The following is a 20,949-nucleotide window of genomic DNA, read 5'->3' on the forward strand; positions in this document are numbered from 1 at the left end:
ATTTAAAGGGATCTCTTATACAGCAAGATACTTTTAATATTTATTTATTTATTTATTTATTTATTTATTTATTTTTATTGAAGTTCAATCTGCCAACATATAGTATAACACCCAGTGCTCATCCTTAATATTTAGAGTATGTTTCAAACCATAGTTTTTAGGAAACATATCTTTAATAAAATAGTTAAAAATTTAGACTTATATAAATTATTAAAATAAATAATCATGCTATCTGGCAAAGCAGAGCTGTGGTCATGAATTACAAATCTGAAAGGTTGGGAGTTAACGACTATATTATTCCCTGGGTATTCAATTCATTCATCTGATTCCATAGGGGGAATATATTTATAGCTCAACTTCCTCTCACTTGCAGATGAATTCCCATTACATATGTGTTATATTTTTCTCTAACAGTTAAAGAATCTGTTTTTTTAATTTAATGGAGTATTTTCATTAATACTCAACTTCTAAGCTTCCTTTTTTGAGACAGATGTTGTAAAAGATACCAACAGATTCATATAGAATCATCAACCAGTAGACCTGAAATCTTAGGGATACCACTTCAAAATTACATTGTAGCTCTAAAGCAAAATTTCAACTCCTTAGAGCCTTAAAGTTTATTCTCATACGAGAGAGAGAGAGAGAGAGAGAGGAGAGGAGAGAGTTTTCCTTTTTATTCAAATAAATTTGAGTTTAAAAACAATGCTGCTTCTGGTCATGTTACAAAATACGACTTTCATTTTCATAAGGTGCCTTCCATTCCTCCTGGAGTATACCAGGGAACGGGAATGTGATTTCTTTGTGGGCAATGAAGGAAAAAAAAGTCCTTTTGTGTAAAACTTTTTTACAACGACAAAAACAATAGCATCAAGAAACACGTATCACCAGATATTAGAACACGGATGAGATTACAGTTCAATTAGCCATGTCCGTCTGGCAGATTTCTTTATTTCTAAGGGGAATGAGTGCAGAGCGTTTTATCCCAAGCCTCAAAAATTTTGATGAAAGAAAAAAGAAAACTGCAATTTTTGCCACGGAAAGGCAGGTGGCGTAAGCATGCAGCATTTCCCCCCCTCCCTTAAATATATAAAGTGATTATTTTCTCTCGGGTTCTTTGAAAAAACTCGCTTGTGCTCGGGTTTGTGGCTGAGCGGGTGACGTCAGTGTGGCAGTGCGGACCGGGCCGGCGGCTCCCTATAAGCCGAGGAGCTGTCCGGGTGCTGAAGCGGCCCGAGCAGCTCGCCAGGCGGACCCGCAGGAACATGCTGTGGACCTCCCCTGCCTTGTAAAAAGGAGGTAAGACCGCTTTTCCCTTGGATTTACTGGAAAGTTCTAAATTGCGTCTTCTTTCCTTAATTCCTAGCTGAGAAGAAAAAGACCCTTTGGCAACCTTATATCTAAAGAATCACTGAATAGCAACCTGCTGCTCTTCAGCCAATGTAAGGACACGATATGTACCTATAGAAGTTAATCTAGGATCGATACCACTTGCTGTTAGGTATTTTATGACCACCATGCTATTTGGATAACCATATGTAAGAAGTGTGAAAAAGTTAAGGATTTTAACGTCAATACCCAATTAATGTAAAGTTAACTAGCCCTGATATTTTTCTTTCCTTCATGTGTTGTTTCTTCTCTTAAAAACTAGATACGAAGCCAGAGATATAATTTATCTGTTTAATATTCTTAGCAGTAGGTTTCCAATCATTCCGAAGCTGTTAAACACATGAGTCACAGAGGCAACCAATTTTGGAACTAGTTCTTCTTTTCCTTTGACATTTACCTTACGAGAGCTCAAAATTAATAACCTATATAAAATTATTTTCTGAATTGGTATACTCTGAAAGGCTTACATTGTTATTTCTTAGGTTTAGCCCCAGGAAAGTAAGACTAGAATTATCTTGAGTACTGTTTTTTTTTTTTCTTTTATTCAAGGAGGAATATTATCCTGGGTTATAGGTTGGATATGAAAGTTGATAATTTTGAATTACCATGAGGAAAACATTTGCAATTGTGTTAGCTATGATTATTATGTTTTGAGTGAAAGAGGTTGTACAATATTTTGCTGAAAAATTTTAATGGGACATGTTTTTTTCTATATCCTAATTAGTGGAATTTCTCAAATTAGATATATCTACCTGTATTTGTCAATGTTCCTAGTTTTACTTTCAGTAGAAAAGACATTTTAGCTTATGAGACATTAGTTCAAATTGTACATAGGATATTAGAGCTGTTGAAACCTTCTTCTGCATGTAGAAAAACTGCTACCTGGGAAAGAAATCCCTTGAGTCTTATTCAAAGGCAATAACTATGTCATCCAAACTGAAACCTTATAAATGACCAAGGAATAGCATGTGTTAGGCTGTGGTTTAAATACCTGCATTAAAAATTCTGCCCCAATTCCACAGTAAGCTCATCGACAGGATAATGATTTTAAAGACAAGCACATAACTCATATGTTAAGAATACTGCAGGATAAAGGTTTCAAAGTAAATAAGTTCATTAAGGTTCCTAAAATTACTATTTCAAATGCCAATGTTGAAAATAGATTATCAAAGCTAAATTAATCTTGAAATTATATATATATAAATATATATATAAAGAAGAAATTATAATGTACTTTTATTTAAATCTAAAAATCTGTGAATAAAATTTCTTATAGTAAACATTAATTCATAGTAAATATTTCAGAAGTTTTCTCTGACATGCCTTTAAAGATTTTTCTCTTTCAGTAAATTAAGTGATCTAATAGGGATCATTTTAATAAATATATGCATTTATGCTAAAGAAATTTCTATAACTACAACCACTGCTAGTTCTAAAATCTGAAGCTTACTAAAATACCAAATGATGAAAAATGATATTTTCTATAATTGATAACTAATAGAATGTCATACCCACAAAACAGTATATATATATATATATCACAAAATCATGCAAATAAGATATCATGAATAAACTTGTGAGCTCTTCTTACATTTATTTGTAACAAAAATTGCAAATATTAAAATAGGTTTTCAATGTTAGCAATGCTGAATGTAAAACATGTAAAAAAATAATCCCCTTGCTAATTCATATGTGAGATTATAAGGCATTGGAGGAAAAAAAAATGAATGAAGATTTTTAAGTAGGAAGAATTCAACATATCGTCTGTGTTTATCTAAATTGGGAATTACATAGTGGTTATTTTAAGATTTTCTAGCAGTATGAGTCATTTAAGATTTCACAGGTCCACACCAAAATAGACACAGACATAAGTCAAGCTGAATCTGAACACTCACAAGTTCAGAAATAGACTGGTTAAGAAAACTTATGTTCTCTCTGTAGCATCTGTTATTATTTACTATGCATTCTTGAAGGCTGATGAAAAATATAACCATGATTGCATTTTGCAAGACAGTCACAAATAAAATGATTAGAAGCCTGGAGCACAGATATTTTAAAAGTTTCCTTTTTTATTATTATTATTTATGATAGTCACAGAGAGAGAGAGAGAGAGAGAGAGGCAGAGACACAGGCAGAGGGAGAAGCAGGCTCCATGCCCCGGGAGCCCAATGTGGGATTCGATCCTGGGTCTCCAGGATCACACCCTGGGCCAAAGGCAGGCGCCAAACCACTGTGCCACCCAGGGATCCCTAAAAGTTTCCTTTTTAATATGTTTACACAGAAACTTCACTAGGTTAGCCTACTAGCTGGGGCCAGAGAATGTTCTGGATGTTATTAAGGTAGAGAACTTTTAAAACCGACAGCTGGGTTTGGTGTCAGAGTGAGAACAAGTTATTTCTGAAAAATGTATGTAAATAGAACTCATCCACAAGGCAATTCAGTATGATTGACATTAAGATGCTGTGTTACTTCATCATTTATAATGTCACTGCTGTGGTGTTTCTACAACAAAGTCAGATGTACAAGTCAGGAGCTAAACCACAGGATTTTTGATACAACATCAAGGAAATCATTGTGTGTGTGTGTGTGTGTGTGTGTGTGTGTGTGTGTGTACATGCATGTTTTCAATTAAGCCAGCTAATTTTTTTACCAATGATTTGAATAGCAGTGCTATATAAGGGAACTAAAAATCAGCTTGGAAATTTTTTATTTAAACAGACAATGCATACTAAAAAAAAGTACGTGTTTTGCAAATTAAAAAATAAAATTTGAGAAACCTCACATCAGTGTTTTTGTTATTATTTTAGCAGAGTGAATGCCATGCAAACTTGATGCAGTTGGGTAACAATTTTGCTAGATTCTTGTAGTTAGCTTATGGGAGTTATATAGGAAATATGTATGGCTTTAAAAAAGAGTCATCCTAAATGTAATGTGAAATAATCTCTGCTATATATTTTCCCTCAATGGTCAGTTACCTCTTTTGCTATAGTGTCTTCTAGTTTTTCCTTTCTATTAACTCATATTTTCTATGCTTTAAGGACATCTTTCAAACATGGCAGAAGCTAAGACTCACCGGTTTGGAGCAGCCCTGTGTCTCATCCCTTTAATTTTCCTCATCTCTGGGGATGAAGCAGCTTCATTTCAGCGAAACCAGCTGCTTCAAAAGGAACCAGATCTCAGATTGGAAAATGTCCAAAAGTTTCCCAGTCCTGAAATGATCAGAGCTTTAGAATACATAGAAAAACTCCGACAACAAGCTCACAAGGAAGAAAACAGCCCAGACTACAATCCTTACCAAGGTGTCTCTGTTCCCCTTCAGAAAAAAGAAAATGGTGATGAAAATCATTTGCCAGAAAATACAAGGGATTCCCTGAGTGAAGATGAGTGGATGAGGATAATACTTGAAGCTTTGAGACAGGCTGAGAATGAGCCTCAGTCTTTACCAAAAGAAAAGCCCTATGGCTTGAATTCAGAAAAGAACTTTCCAATGGACATGTCTGATGATTATGAGACTCAACAGTGGCCAGAAAGGAAGCTCAAGCACATGAGATTCCCTCCTATGTATGAAGAAAATTCCAGGGATAACCCTTTTAAACGCACAAATGAAATAGTAGAGGAACAATATACTCCTCAAAGTCTTGCCACGCTAGAATCTGTATTCCAAGAGCTGGGGAAACTGACAGGACCAAACAACCAGAAGCGTGAGAGAGTTGATGAGGAGCAAAAACTGTACACGGATGATGAAGATGACATCTACAAGGCCAATAACATTGCCTATGAAGATGTGGTTGGGGGAGAAGATTGGAACCCAGTAGAAGAAAAGATAGAGGATCAAACCCAGGAAGAGGTAAAAGACAACAAAGAGAATATAGAAAAAAATGAACAGATCAACGACGAAGTGAAGCGTTCAGGGCAGCTGGGCCTCCAAGATGAAGATCTCCGGAAAGAGAGTAAAGACCAACTCTCAGATGATGTCTCCAAAGTAATTGCATACCTGAAAAGGTTAGTGAATGCTGCGGGTAGTGGGAGGTCACAGAATGGGCAGAACGGGGAAAGAGCAACCAGGCTTTTTGAGAAACCACTTGATTCTCAGTCTATTTATCAGCTGATTGAAATCTCAAGGAATTTACAGATACCCCCTGAAGACTTAATTGATATGCTGAAAACTGGAGAGAAGCCAAATGGATCAGTGGAACCCGAGCAGGAGGTTGAACTTCCCGTTGACCTAGATGACATCGCAGAGGTTGATGTAGACCGCCCAGACCTGTTCCAAAATAAAGTGCTCTCCAAGAATGGCTATGCCAAAACACCTGGTCGTGCTGTGGCAGAGGCCCTACCAGATGGGCTCACTGTTGAGGACATTCTAAATCTTTTAGGGATGGAGAGTCCAGCAAACCAAAAGCCTCCATATTTTTCTGGTCAGTATAACCGAGAGAAACTTCTGCCGAGACTCCCCTATGGTCCTGGAAGATCTAGAGCCAACCAACTTCCCAAAGGTACCTGGATGCCGGATATTGAGAACAGACAAATAGCGTATGAAAACCTGAATGACAAGGATCAAGAATTAGGAGAGTACTTGGCCAGGATGCTAGCGAAATACCCTGAGATCATGAATTCAAACCAGGTGAAGCGAGTTCCAAGTCAAGTCTCATCTGAAGATAACCTACAAGACGAGGACCAAATTGAACAGGCCATCAAAGAGCATTTGAACCAAGGCAGCTCTCAGGAGCTGGCCTCGGTAAGCAAAAGACTCCCTGTGGGGCCCCCAAAGAATGATGATACCCCAAACAGACAGTACTTGGATGAAGATCTGTTAATGAAAGTGCTGGAATACCTCAACCAAGAAAAGGCAGAAAAGGGAAGGGAGCATATTGCTAAAAGAGCAATGGAAAATATGTAAGAGTTTTCATCAATTGCCCTACTTTCTTCCTCCAACCCCAAGAAAACCCCAACATTTCTCTTTAGTGTGTTGACTTCTATCCTGTTAACACTGTAATATCTTTAAATGATGTACAGGCAGATGATTCCATTTCACTGGGGTACCTGCTTCCTTTATTCTGACCTGTTCTCTTGTGTATGGATATGTGTCAATGTTATGACTTCTGGATATAAAAAATTAATCATATCCCTTATTCAAGAAAGATATCTGTGATAGTGTTTAATAGTGTATTTAATGGCCGTGGCATTGTTGATGCTCACATATGATAAAGAGTGTCCTATGATTCTCTTGACAGTTTTTAATATTTATTGAATTATTTTGTTACTGTCTGTAGTGTTTTGTGAAGTACTGGAGCAAAAAAATAAAGCATTATAAATATATAGTTTTATTCATAAGGCCTTTTCTATTGTGTGTTTTATTGTTGATTAATAAATGTTATTTCTTGACAACTGTGGACTATTCATTCTGGAGATGACTATGGAGCCCAAAGAGAAAATTCTTACCTTCCACAGCCAACGCAGGTAAGAAATAAGTGTAAATATATTATTATGCTCTATATACTTATAGAATGCAAAATCCTCTAACAGCCCACTGCTTAACACTTGCCTATGGCTTTCTCACATATATGATTTATGGTTATAAGCCCTTTATTGTCAGAATTATACCTTGCACCTTTGATTTATAAATAAATAAATAAATAAATAAATAAATAAATAATAAATTTAAACCTTCCATATCCATAACCAGAATTGAAAAAAAAAAAAAAAGCTATGTTCAGAGTACTCAGAAGTAACTACAGACTTGTAAGTAACCTACCTATTTCCAGATCCCCCTGGTCCTCAGAAGACAAGGCTGATGCCTCTTTTGTATGACTTGAGAGGGGCTAATGGTCTCTCAACCTGTCAGGTAAGTGAATGGGCACAAGCACATGGAAAACTCCAGTTGCATTCTCTTTTGCAAGTGCTCAGAGGATCCTGATGGGGCTCAGAGGATCCTGATGGGGCTAGGCAGTGTGTGATTGTCTCAATGCGTATGGTGTTGGAGGAGTGATACCAGCATCCTAACGTATCAAGGGGGAATCAACATTAGCAAAAACAGCAGCCACAACAAAATCTATATAGCAACAAAACAGTGATAATCCTAAAAAGAAGCAAGGAAATAATTACTGCTTACTGGATGCTTATTACACACCAGACACTATACCAAACAGCTCACCTTATTTAGTCTGTACTGTAACAGTCACAAGTCTCTTATTATCCCTGTTTGACATCAGGAAAAGCAAAACTTGGAAAGGTTAAATAACTTTCTCAAAGGTACTTGGCGTTACGAGTTACTGAAGCCTGGGTTCTTCACCACTTCCCTACATTGTCTTTATGGGCAGTGCCCTGTCAGCTGAGTTGGGACTTCGGAAGTGGGATGGTGAGAGGCTCGTGAGGTCTCGGTACCGGGTTACTTCCAAGTCATGGCATCTATGTGTTTGTGGGTGGGTGTACCAGGGGTAGGGAGGGGAGGCCACACTTGAGTGGTCAGAAGGCAAAATGAGAGGGCCTGCATGCCTCAGAGAGAACACTAAATATAAGCTTTTCTACTTTTATGGTTTTGCCTAGACTCTTCTAATTATCACACAATTTTGTGGAATTCTAGGATCTGTTAAGTGCAAGAGACCTTAGAGGTAAATAAGCTCTACAGCATTTCTAATTAATACCCATTTAATTAATATTCAATACTCAAATACTTTAAAAATAGAGACTACCTCACTAGACAGTACTATGAATCGAAGATTATGGAGAGATCCAGGATACTTGGGTAGTTTAAGGTCTAGGTACATATTATATACCATGCTCGGCAGATGTCCACATATATCTTCTGCCCTTTGTGTATATTCTCTTTATCTTTCTGTTTCACACAGAAAGTCACTCCTAGTATCCCAAATCAACCCAGTGACTATTTTCATGCCACCCTAAGCAGAAATGAGAACTTGGCACATGACTCCACCCAACAGAAAAGCCCTCACTGTGATGTTTGGACATTCTACCCAGAGGTTAGGAATTGAGTAGAAGTTAATGGACATGATTCAGCTGATGAGTCTCCTGGCTGGGATTTACATACAGATCAGTGGATCTGTGTATGTCAAACCTTGCACTCATTCTGGTAAAGTGTGACATTTTTTTCATAGAATCACAGACTAGAAATTCCATGATTCTCTAAGGATGACATTACAGGCATCAGGATTAGCCGTTGGGGAGCTACTTTAATTTGGGATGTGTATTCTTTGCCTGACTTCTCTGCAACACCAGTCATCAAGTATCTCCCTCTTTTTTGCAATACCACCATATCCCCAGCTACTGAGTCATCAGACTTATTTCTGATCCAATGATTTTTTTTCATAAGTGCTTTAGTGCATTTGCTCTCTAGCATAAGAAAGAAAGCTCTAGCCCACTTAAGGATGGAAATGACAAATTAGTTGGGATTAGAGAAACAAAACGTCTTTCTCTGGCTAGAAGCCTCCTTCAGCAGAAGTCAGGGAGTAGCTTGAACCCTCAAACAGATGCCCTCTGTAGGCTACCAATACAAGGAGAAGAAACTGCCTGGGCATGAAGACTGCATCCCTCATAGGATTCCATGCCTCCATTGGAAGCTTGGGAGTCTCTTGTCAAGGCCCCCACTACCAACCTTCTGTCCCCTTAGCACTCACAGCTGCTCCACCCTACCCACCTTGGGAACAATTAGGACTAATTTGGTTGTGCCTTCTTTGAGAAAACTTCCAAGTTATTCCTCATTTCCCACACTCCAACCCCACTAAACCTTGTATAACACCTTTCTTTTACCCTAGTTCCTACTCTTTCCCATATTCCCATAGCATTTTGTATTATGCCCTTTGATACTCAAGGTCAGTTGTCAGCAAAAATCCCCTGCATCCTTAATCTATTCTCTGAATAGTCTCTTTACTTTCTTGCTCTAGAAGAAAGATACCTCTCTCCTCCGAGATTGCTGCTGCCCCTGAAACTCTTCCTTTCTTCTTTTTGCTGCTTCTGGGACATTTAATTTTTCAACTTTTTTTTGGTGGGGGGAGGTGTATGGCATTACACAGCTTTATTACCAGTGAAAATTATTTTATATGCAGGTGAAAGTAAAACCGATTCAAATGAGATATATTAAAACCTAAATTAAGTAGAGGGTCACAAAATCCAAGTAAAGGTCAAGCTAAAATGTTGGACACCTAGAACAGCCAGACTAATGGCTTTTTAGAAAAATGAAATATATTTGACGAATAACACTGTGTGAATTTGAGGTGTACAATGTATTGATTTGGTACTTTGCGTGTCAGGCATCGCTCAGTAACACCCATTACCCCTTGCGGTTGCACTCATCCCCTGTTGCAGGTCACTTCCCCCTCACTCATTAAAGATAGTTGCTCCTCCTCACTTCACTCCTTTCAGCATTGCTCCTTCAAAGTACTTGTCAATTCTAACATTCTTGAAGATGGTCTTCCTAACCCTTTCCAGGAGCCATCCTCTGTCAGCTATTCACTTGCAATAACCATTAGGTCAATAACCATGACCTAACCTGAATCTAAATCTAAATTTCACTCTAACAACTCCCTTCTATATTTCCAGTGCACTTCCTCTAGAACTGAATTCCAATCATCACCCACATCCACCAAGGAGATGGTATCCATGGACCCTACCATCTTTCCACTCTTTCTCACCCTCTCTATTCTTCACCACCCACCATGCCAATCTTAAATTTCACAGTTCGTCCTTACACTCCTTGTAAATATTCTTAACTTCCTTCAGTCTCTCGTGTTTCATAGTAAAGTCCACTTCTCCACACACTGTTACCTTCTCTCTTACAACTGAACATAACAGGAGAAAGACACACAACTATACTGACCTCATGCCTACTGACCTCACATGGCCCATAATGGGGGAATTCTGATATATTCCTGTACTAGGACTCTTTCCCCTTAGACAGTAATTTCATACTTTCCTTCTGTCCACAAATATTCAGCTCTACCTTCACAATTCATATGCACATGATTATCTTGCTTCCTGTTTCACTGAGAAAAATGAAGCCATCTAAAGAGAAGCTCTAGAGGCCCAGCTGCATTTTTACCTACCCACCTGCCTCTGTGGGGATATATTCTCTGCTTTCTCATTCTTGTGGACAACTGTATTTTTGTCTTCACCGATCCCTCCACTTGTGCACTCAATTCTGCCCTCTAGCTTACTCGAGAATCTTGCTTCAGAAATTCTCTGTTTTTTGTGCATCAACTTTGTCCTCTCTACTGGATGATCTTTCGCAGCGTGCAAATAGGTTCCGATTTCTTTCATCTGCAAAACCAATGAAACAACTAAAAAGCAAACAAAATCTTTCCTGACTCTGCCTTCCCTTACACCGATGTTTCATGCCTATTCTTCCCTTTAAAGAAAAAAATCTTCAATAAAGAGTTGTGTGCACTTAACCGAACTCTTTTCTCACGTCTCAAACTCTTTTCAATCAGGTTCTTACTCCTACTCCACCGAAATGGCTCCTGTTGAGTTTGGTAATGACTTCCAGATTGCTGGGTATGATGTTCAGTTCCAAGTCCTTATTTAACTTGTTCTAGCAGCATTTGGGACTGTTAAACACCTTCTTTTTCTTGGTATCCAGGCCACTGCACATGCCTGGCTCTCCCTCCACTTCACTGGCTACTCCTTCTCTTATCATTTACTGTCCCTTCTTTAATCTCTTCAACCTCTGAACATTGGAGGCTGGCACTCAGGCCTTGGAATCCTTCTCTTTCCTTAGGTGAATCTATATGTCCAGTCCATAATGTTTTCCTGAACTCCACACTCATTAATTCAACTGTCTATGTGACATCCTCATTGGATATTCAATAGGTATCTCACCTGTAACTTGACAGTAGAACCCTTGGTTTCCCACTCCTTGACGAATTTCCATCTCCTTTCACAGACTTTTCCATCTGACCTCTTCATACCAAAACCCATGGTTTTGTTTCTGACTCTTCCCTTTATCTTATAACTCATTCATGAACTGGCATCCAATCCTGTTGTCTCAACTTCAAAATATATCCATAGTTCATCTTCCTACCACCTTCACTATTACCGACATGCTACCAACCATGATCATCCTCATCTGGGTTATTGGAATATCTTCTTATTATTTTTCCCTGCTTTCATTCTCCTTTCACTACAACCTAAAAACAGCAACCAACATGACCCAATTATAATCCAGATCAGATGATACCCAGGAGTGAGGGCCAAAGTTACTGCTAGGATCTACAGGCACCTACATGTTCTGGCTCTAAATTCATGTCCTAGTACGCTCCCCATTTCGCCCCCTTTTCCATGGGCACTGGCCTCCTCAGAGTTTCTTGAATATGCCAAGCATATTCCCACCTCAAGACTTCTGCATTTGCTATTTCCTCTTTCAGAAGTGCTTTTTCCCAAAATATCTGCATGGATTTTTCCCTTACCTTTTTTCAAGATTTTGTGCAAATATTGACTTCTCCATGCCACTCCTCCTCAAATTTCAACTCCTACTCACTTTTCCTGTTTCTATTCCTTGCTTAACTCTTTCTCTTTACCATGTACTACATCTAGTATTATTATTATTATTATTTTTAAATAGGCTCCACACCAGCATGGAGCCCAAGGTGGGGCTTGAATTCATGACCTTGAGATCAAGACCTGAGCCAAGACCAAGAGTTGGACCTTAACCAACTAAGCCCCCAGGCATGTCCTATTTCTAGCATTCTTTATTTATAGTGTTATTTATTGCCCACTTCTCCACCACTATAATGTGATCTCTCTGGGGGTCGCTATTGTTTGCTTTATCTATTGTTGCACTCTAGCTCCCTAGATTAGTAACTGGAACATAGAAAATGCATAGAAACTAGTCATCAATGAAATTAATGAATTGAAAATGAGAGGCAAAGTCTTGTACAGTAAAACAAGGTAAATTCTTGTTGAAAGAATAAAGAGACAGCAATTTTATTACATCAATACAGATTTAAGAACCACTTAAAATTTTTATAGAATGAAATTAATGAAATAAAGTTCCTGATTCAGATTTCAATATCCTCCTTTACCAAGTCTTTCATCTTTACCTAAAGGGAACATAGCAGGGGCACTGAAGCTCAATTACCTCTGTGACTTAGCAGGAAGGGATGGGTAGAAGTTGTCAGCTTCTGACAAGTGGTTCCAGATATTTTTCCAACTTAAGCATTACCAGAAGGGCCTATGCCATGATTAGGCAATCCTCTAAGATGGCGTTGTTTTCTAGCACTACAAAATTATAGTTATTTTGGTATTTTTATCAATATAGGTGAGAATTATAGTTATTTTAGTCCATAGAAGAAAAAGATTACTGTTATTAGAAATGCTGTGGAGATTAGTCACATGCTGATATAAGCTATGCCAACACGAATATGTAGCTACTACAGCTAATGCTATTTATTCTGTGACTATTATTCCTGACTGTTGGAAGGCTAAGAATCCCCGTGGGTTTTGATCAGGAAACTTCTGAAGGTTGAAAAGAACCAGGGACTGAAACGCCAGTGGAGTTTTCCTGGCGAGTTGAAGTCTTTTGATTTGGAACAAAGATGACAATTTGTCTGCAAGTGTTCAGACAGTATCTACCTTCTAGAGGGTTTATTGTAGCAATCTTCAGCAAGTTTTTCTGGAGGGCCAAACTCACATATGTATTTATAGTTAATTTATATATCATTCGCATATGACCATATCCACTCTGTCTACCATTCTTAGGACATTTTCAAGTAAAAAATGTATTGTTTATACCTTGAAATTTGTTCTTTGTCAGACCCTTTTTTTTTTTCCTTGAAGTCCTTTCATTAACTCATTATCGTTGTTGTGACTTCCGGACATCACTGGGGAACAGTGGATGGTGCTCTTGGAAGGATCTGGTGAAGAATGGGCTACAGTTTGTGATTAAGAAATAATGGTGTAATAGCCACCTAGGTTCTTTCTGTTGCTCCAAAACATTTTTTAAAAAAGATTTTATCTATTTATTCATGAGAGACACAGAAAGAGAGTCAGGGACACAGGCAGAGGGAGAAACAGACTTCCTGTGGGGAGCCCGATGTAGGACTCCCTTCCGGGACTCTGGGTTCATGACCTGAGCCAAAGGCAGACACTCAACTGCTGAGCCACCCAGTGGCTCCAACACATATTTATTAACGATGCTTTTGCTTCCTCAGTCTGATGGACTCTTCCAACATTGTAGTCATTCTTCAAGGTTTAGTGGACATGCTGCTGCCTCCATTAAGAGTGTACTGATTACTCCTTTTCCTCAGCTCTCCCAGGGATTTTCCTTTACCTTCACTGCACTGTTTATTTCTCTTGTTATGCCACATAGCCGTGGTTAATCATCTAACCTGTCTGCCTCATCTGTTGAATTATAAACTCTGAAATCAGAAACCTGCTCTGAATATCCTCTCAACATCTTCTACGATGCCCAACCTCTGTCTCTTTTAAGTGAGCTACTCAATGGACATGTAGCAAATAAACGAGCAGATGTTATCAAGCATACATTCTTCTTTGTTGTTTCGTGCTTTATGGAGTTCATGTGTGTGCTCCTGTTACCCTCAGCTCATATAATAGGAAAGAGTGAAGTGAATTGCCTACTGTGCATCCCACATGGTTGTTTGAAAGGGTTCTTTGACCTTGGTGTTTTCAGCACATTTGAAATCTCAGGATGGTGCCATGAGTTATGCTTTTAAAAAGTATCTTATTTAATATTCACCTTGATTTGAGTGTGAGTCCAACCCTAGATTCCCTTCTAGGCATCCCTAGATGGGCATCACTTCTTAGCCGACATTTCTCTAATCCTGAGATCTAGAGACACTCAAGAGTTTCTGTTTCAAACAATTAAGTTTTCACACATGTATGATAGGGTGAGTTTGGACCACCACCTACTAATCTAGCTTTTCTAATGTTGGCTGGACTGTCAATTCCTGTATCACAGCTCAAAGACCATTCATATTTCAGTTCTAGAAAGTCCTCTGACCTACCTAAGGCAATGGAACATTTACTTGGAGAAGAGGCTTTCAGGCTAATAAACAAAACAAAACAAAACTGAACCAAATCCTGGCTTTGCTATTTTATTTGGTCAGGCACTTAATCTACCTGGATCTGTGGTAGGGACTATGTTTACCTTATAGGGCTATTGCAAGAAATTATGGGTAAAGTGTGTGAAGTGGCTCTACAGTGCCCAGAATAAAGTAGTTTCTAGATATAAGACAGAACTTCCCAATCAATTAATCAACAGCTATTATTAACCGTTTGCAATGTTGCAACCTAGTATTAGACATTATGTGGAAAGAGGGATACAACAGATGCACATTATGTGTTTCCACAAAAATGGACCATGTTGTGAAGCACTTTTCCTCCATATACAAACACAGGGTTACTTCTCATGCTGCAGCTATTTTAGAAAAGTGCTTTGTGATGAAGCAACAAGTTCTGATTCCATCTGTCATGGGTTCCAATTTAACTGGGGCCATTTCATGGGAATTGAAATGTTCAGAAGTCTGAAGGTGGCATAGACCAACACTTCAGGTTTATTTTAAGCTTAAAATCCCAATTCATGCTAAAGTTCAGGGAAAACTGATGAGATCAAGTTCCAATTTCATATGATTGTCCTTTCTACACATTGCTCCAAATCCCATCTTTTTTTTTTAATTTTTATTTATTTATGATAGTCACACACACACACACACAGAGAGAGAGAGAGAGAGAGAGAGAGAGAGGCAGAGACACAGGCAGAGGGAGAAGCAGGCTCCATGCACCGGGAGCCCGATGTGGGATTCGATCCTGGGTCTCCAGGATCGTGCCCTGGGCCAAAGGCAGGCGCTAAACCGCTGCGCCACCCAGGGATCCCAAATCCCATCTTTTCTTTACAATGAATTTTCAATGAGGTGATAAAGACTTTAATTTTGATTTTATCTGTCCTCTACATCCCAATGATGATGTAATGATAAATTAACCCCTGTAGACATTACACGAATATCTAAAAATCATGCCGTTTTAAGAATGCAACATTGATTTAAAAGAAACAAGAAAATCATTCCTTTCTGGTTGTTCCATTCATAGGTGTTGCACAGCGCACTGCTTAAAAAATAAATAAGGTAGAAACCCCTCTTCTCTCCCCCTTAGTGATAATCCCACAGTTCAATTCATTCTGAACCAACAGGTTGCTATGGTAGCAGGAGAGTCAGGGTTACAGCATTGAACCATTCTGCAATGTGAAATCAGCACAAAGCAGGAGGTGCTTCAAAATTCATGAGCCTGGTGGAAGCAATTTTGTGCTTCAAACTTCAGGCTTCCTGCCTCTTTTAAGAGAATGAAAATAAGAAGGTGGCAGTGCCCACCTGAGCCTCTGTGGTGGCTTAGCTGCTTTTCCAGAGTTCTGGATAAAGTAAGCATCATCTGTGCTTTTTATTTATTGAGCTTAAAATTTGATTCTGATAAGACTCACTATTTATGGAAAGTTGCACGCACAAAAAATGAATTAGAAGAGTTTCTAATTTTGCATTCTATATTTCTATTCATGTCTGGTCAGAGCTAAATTAACGGTTTAATTTGAAAAATGTATATGTTTGGATATACTCAGACTGCATTATAATTGGAACCATTGAAGCACAGAATTCAATATAGTATAAAATGTTCACCTTTGAGTCTATCCATTATGTGAAAAATGCCTTTTTAATATGATATATAAAAATATTTGTAATATATGATATATAATATGTTAAAATACATGTGAATAGTATGTGTGCTTTTTTTTTTTTATGATAGTCACAGAGAGAGAGAGAGAGAGAGGCAGAGACACAGGCAGAAGGAGAAGCAGGCTCCATGCACCGGGAGCCTGACATGGGATTCAATCCCGGGTCTCCAGGATCGCGCCCTGGGCCAAAGGCAGGTGCCAAACCGCTGCACCACCCAGGGATCCCATATGTGTGCTTTAAAAAGGCGTTATTCACATCATGAACAGACTCATGTGATACACTCCACTATGTTAATCTCACATGTTCACATATGTAAAATACACATAAGTGTACTGATCATTTATTCTACATATTTTTTAAGATTTTATTTATTCATGAGAGACAGAGAGAGAGAGAGAGAGAGAGGCAGAGACACAAGCAGAGGGAGAAGCAGGCCCCATGTAGGGAGCCCGAAGTAGGACTCGATCCCTGGTCTCTAGGATCAGGCCCTGGGCTGAAGGCCACTCGGGCTGCCCCTATTCTACATATTTAATATATGAATAAATCCACAAATCACAAATATTACCTAATATGCCCTCTGCATTCTTTCTTCATTTAGGATGGTTTTCTCTCCTTCGCCTGACTGAAATACTAACCTGCATCCTATGGATGAAGCTGTGACTATAAAATTAAAAGAAAAATAGTTACAAAGAGATAGATAAACCAACAGATCAACTTGATTTCTTAAGTCGGTAGTTTCTTATTTGCCATAAACTGGAAGCATTTGGGGACTAGGGGTGCATCAGGGCTAGAGAGGTGTGGGAATTAGGCCATTCTGAATCCACAGAGTGCCACGGAGATGCTCCAGTAGGGGTTTCCGTGGAGGAAGGATGTTCCACCACAATGTTTCACATCTCAGTGACCTCATTCCATCCTCGTCCTCCATCTTGTTTTTCTACCAAGCTTTTGTTCAACTTTTGAGATGCAACTTTGCGAAGACTTTTCAGGTACTGCTCTTCTTGCTTGTACGCTCTGCTTTCACCACCCTCCCAGAATTAGTCTTTTTCTCCTTTGTAGTAACTACTCCTTCAATAGCACCCACCACGCACTATTGTAATTATCTGTTTATGTGTAAGTCTATGATAAAATACTGAATCTTAAGGACAGGAACACAGCGTGAGAAACTGTATTTTTGTTTGTTTGTTTGTTTTTTGTACGCTCAACATCCCACTTCCTCTTTCTTCTGGTCACACTGCCGCACCTTGCTTTGGGGACTGCCTCTCCCCATTTCCTCTGTATGTGTTGTGCTTAGTAACAGTGGTACCTCCCTACCTGCAACCACAAAACCATGTGGAGTTTTGAGTTTGATCAATCATAATACCCCATCTTCTTGTTTTTAGTGATGGTTCAGGGACATGCATGTGATCCAACCCGAGCTAATCAGAGTGTTTCCCCTAAGAATTTATATACGATGCTATGAAAAGAATTTCTTGGGACTTTGAATATTTCATGCCTGTGCATATCTATTGCCGTTATTGGACTGCCAGGCTTGAGGCCATGAGGGACATGGCAGTCCAGGGAAAGCTGAGATGAGACTGAATATACCGTGGCCATTATTAATCTCTAACAAACTTAGAGAGTTCAGACTGTGAGTTAGAGCAGCCTGGAAAACCAGCAGGGCGAGTGGCCTTTGGTTGGACAAGTGACTTTGTCCTGAGATGCCAGTAGAGTGCTCCAAGAAGCAGATCCCAAGATGGAGGAAGGGTGCAGTATGTTTGTTGGCTGATACCTCTGAAAGAAAAAGAAAGTGTTGGTTTGCGCTCTGGGAGCTTCCTGGGTAAAATCCGAAACCGGCCTTAGTACATGCAGGGCAGGGAGAAACGGAGGAAAGAGGGCCACTCCAAACTGGTACATGGCAGACTAAATAAGCAAGGAAGCTTGCGTCTGAGGCTTGTCTTGGGCAGTAAAATGAGTATCTCTGCATCTGCCTGTCTGAATCTTAAAATATTATGTAGAGGCCTTGACTGGGTTCAGTTACATTCAGTCTGGATGGTCTTAACAATGCCTAACTCTCTGAAGGCTATGTCCTGGGAACAGCTCCCATTGTGGGAACAGTAGGCAAAGCATACATTCCAAGGTCAGGGGTGGGGGGAAGTGAGGAGCCTCTGATTGCAGAGTCCATTCATGAGTTTACCTGTGGTTATGACCCCTCAACTACCTCCTCCAGCAGGGAGGAAGCAGAATGGGCAGGGGAAGTGCTGAGACTAAGTAATCCTGCATAGGCAGCAATGACCAGGACCCCATACCATCTTGCTCATGCTGTGGCAAGGAGCCACCACAAGAAGACCACCACTAGGTTATCATATCATACCTTTACTCAGACTCTGGTCAAAGCCACCCAAGAAAAGCATGATCCTAGCTTTAAAGTTGAGGTGGACTCCATAGGAGCTAATAGTTGACATCTAATCTCTGACAACTGGGCAGAGTTTTATGAAGCAGGATCTGAGAGACGTACTCCATGTCTGCAACAGACCAGAAGGAGATGATGACATTGCTTCAGGGGACCCCAATTCTTTCCTGGGGCTCCTAGAACACTCAGGTCTTTCCCTACCTCCTACCCTATAAACAAAACACTACTTTAGGGAGAAAAGCTTGGGAGATGAGGAGAAGATCTAAGACATCTAATATTTTTTAACAAATGGAAGGTTATTTCCTGAAAAGACTTTAAATTATTGTGTTGGACATTAGGTTAATTTGTTTTTCTAGTAATCCAGTGATGAGGTCTCAGGAGGATGAGTGGGATATCATCAGCAAAATAAAGATTTTATATTTTCTCATCATATATAAATGTAAGTTGAATTTTGTGATCCAGTCATTGGTGTTATTATCACTGTTAGAGTCATGATGTCCTGCTAGCACATGGCTATCAAAAAAGAGCATTTGCGCCATGAGTTTGTCAAAGTACTTCCAGGAGATGGTTATTTTTAAGATTTTACTTTTTTATTACCTTCTTTATTTTTATTTTTATTTTTTGGTGGTTGTGAGTGTGGTGGAAAAGGGAAAAAAAATTGCTACCTCCTTTCCCTTTCCTCTGATAATACGTTTCCTCCCATGCATATATATTGTAAATCAAGAACAGAGTGTAAGAAAGAAAATTGGGCCCTTGCAGTGAAAGCCTATTGGATGGTGACTCTCACCTGAGGATTTCAAAGTAATGTGATTTATTGATTGCATGTTACAGATTGTAGCTCATGTATTCTTTCTGCATCCCAGGACACAGTAATGCTTAGACAGCCTCGCTGATTCTCTGTAATGCATGCAACAAACTGAAGCTCAGGAGTCATGGGACAAGGTCACAAACTACAGGAGAAATGATAGCAGGATATTGGAGCCAAATCTAGGAGAATGGGCGCTTTGCTTCCTATTTCATTCATTCATTCTACTTTGTTCTGCTTCAATCCATTCGTTAATTCATTCATTTTTATCTTGCAATTAAAATCATTCATCATTGGTTGTTTGTTAAATGTAGGGCACTAACTGTTAGGATGATGAAGATAAAACAAAATTTTGCCTTTAAGAGTTCACAATCTAGTTAGCACAACTGCCTTGTAAAAATGCTTATTTGGAAAACAAAATAAAATAGAACTATATATACTGCAGAACAGGAAAATGAGGCATTTAAGGGATGGTCTGTGAAAGTTTCTATTTGCCTGCTTCATGAAACTTGATATGAATACACAAAGCAACAAAAGAAAACACATCAAATCAAATCAAAAACAGAACTAGATCAAAACAGAAGTAGGTTATAGACATACCTTAAAATCCTAGCAGCTTTTATTCAAACTCTCCAGTTTTTAGTGGCCTCTCCCACCTTCACTCATCAAGACTCTCATTTTATCTTCTTTGAGGATTGTGGGGAAATATAAAAAAATCCTAGAAATTGGGGTCTTAAAATAATGAGACTCTGGGGAGGCTGGGTGGTGAATTTGGTTAAGCCTCTTGGTTTTGGCTCAGGTTGTGATCCTGAGGTCAAGCCCCACATTGAGCTTTGTGCTCAGCAGAGTCTGTCCTTCTCCCTCTGCACCTACACCCATGCTCTCTCACTCTCTCTTCCTCTCTCAAATAAATGTATTTTTTAAAAAATCTTAAAAAAAACAATGAGGTGCTGAGTCAGCCCAGAGGTTGGCCCTGGTTTCTGCTCACAGAGGCTGCGGGGAGCAGAGTGTATGGGAAGCCTGAGTTGCTGCTCTCGGACCTCATCTCGCCCTGTGTCCTGGTCCAGTACTGCTTATACTTTGATGTGCACATGGATCACCTTGAGATCTCGTTAAAACGCAAATTCTGGGTCAGTATGTCTAGGGTGGGGTCTGAGATTGCACATCTAACAAGCTCCTGGGTGAGGCTGATGTGGTGGCTGGTCTGGGCAGTGTCCTACAGTTTGAACAGCGAGGCCCAGGAGCACACCGTTTCTGGGTTGGGTGGGGGAGAGCATATATGTGCTCCAGTGACCCTATTTCTCCTGCTGACCCTATATTAGTCAGAGGTGGTTGAGACCTAAATGGATTTTTTTGGCATCACTAGGTTTTTTATTTTTTGCACTTTCTCTTTCTAGGATCCCTTTCTGTCTTCCACTGTTGCCAATATCTTCTACACTCTCCTTTTTCTTCTTTCTCTGAGAACAATGGGTGAGCAATCAGAAGACCTGAGTCCATGTCTTGGTCACAAATGTGTGTGTTGGGCGCTTTTACATTTAATCTCAGTTTCCTCATTTGTAAAAAAATCAGGGACCAGACTCACCCACAAGTATTTACACATCTATGAATGTCTTGTCTATGAGGACACTGTCGTCTTTGTACACTGTTGTATCCATTACTCTCTAGGAGGATTGCACTGG

General features: G+C 39.3%; 1 protein-coding gene and 1 long non-coding RNA gene across 2 annotated transcripts; one reads left to right on the forward strand and one right to left on the reverse strand.

The window, feature by feature from the left end:
* The first annotated feature begins 1,138 nt into the window (after positions 1 to 1,138).
* On the forward strand, positions 1,139 to 6,720 carry SCG2 (secretogranin II). The gene is made up of 2 exons (XM_072812579.1): positions 1,139 to 1,296; positions 4,425 to 6,720. The coding sequence occupies exon 2, from the start codon at positions 4,439 to 4,441 to the stop codon at positions 6,284 to 6,286; it is 1,848 nt and encodes a 615-aa protein (XP_072668680.1). The 5' UTR covers positions 1,139 to 1,296; positions 4,425 to 4,438; the 3' UTR covers positions 6,287 to 6,720.
* Positions 6,721 to 16,791: 10,071 nt separating this feature from the next.
* Positions 16,792 to 18,569, reverse strand: LOC140625598 (uncharacterized). Its single transcript, XR_012024943.1, has 2 exons — positions 18,427 to 18,569; positions 16,792 to 17,846 (listed from the first exon to the last, which is right to left on the reverse strand). It is a non-coding gene; the product is annotated as an uncharacterized lncRNA (long non-coding RNA).
* Positions 18,570 to 20,949: the final 2,380 nt, after the last annotated feature.

Source organism: Canis lupus, chromosome 36 (genome assembly GCF_048164855.1).
Source record: "Canis lupus baileyi chromosome 36, mCanLup2.hap1, whole genome shotgun sequence".
Lineage (NCBI taxonomy): Eukaryota > Metazoa > Chordata > Mammalia > Carnivora > Canidae > Canis > Canis lupus.

Bases quoted from the DNA above. Each gene is read 5' to 3' on its own strand.
- SCG2 (XM_072812579.1), top strand. From the start codon at position 4,439: ATGGCAGAAGCTAAGACTCACCGGTTTGGAGCAGCCCTGTGTCTCATC.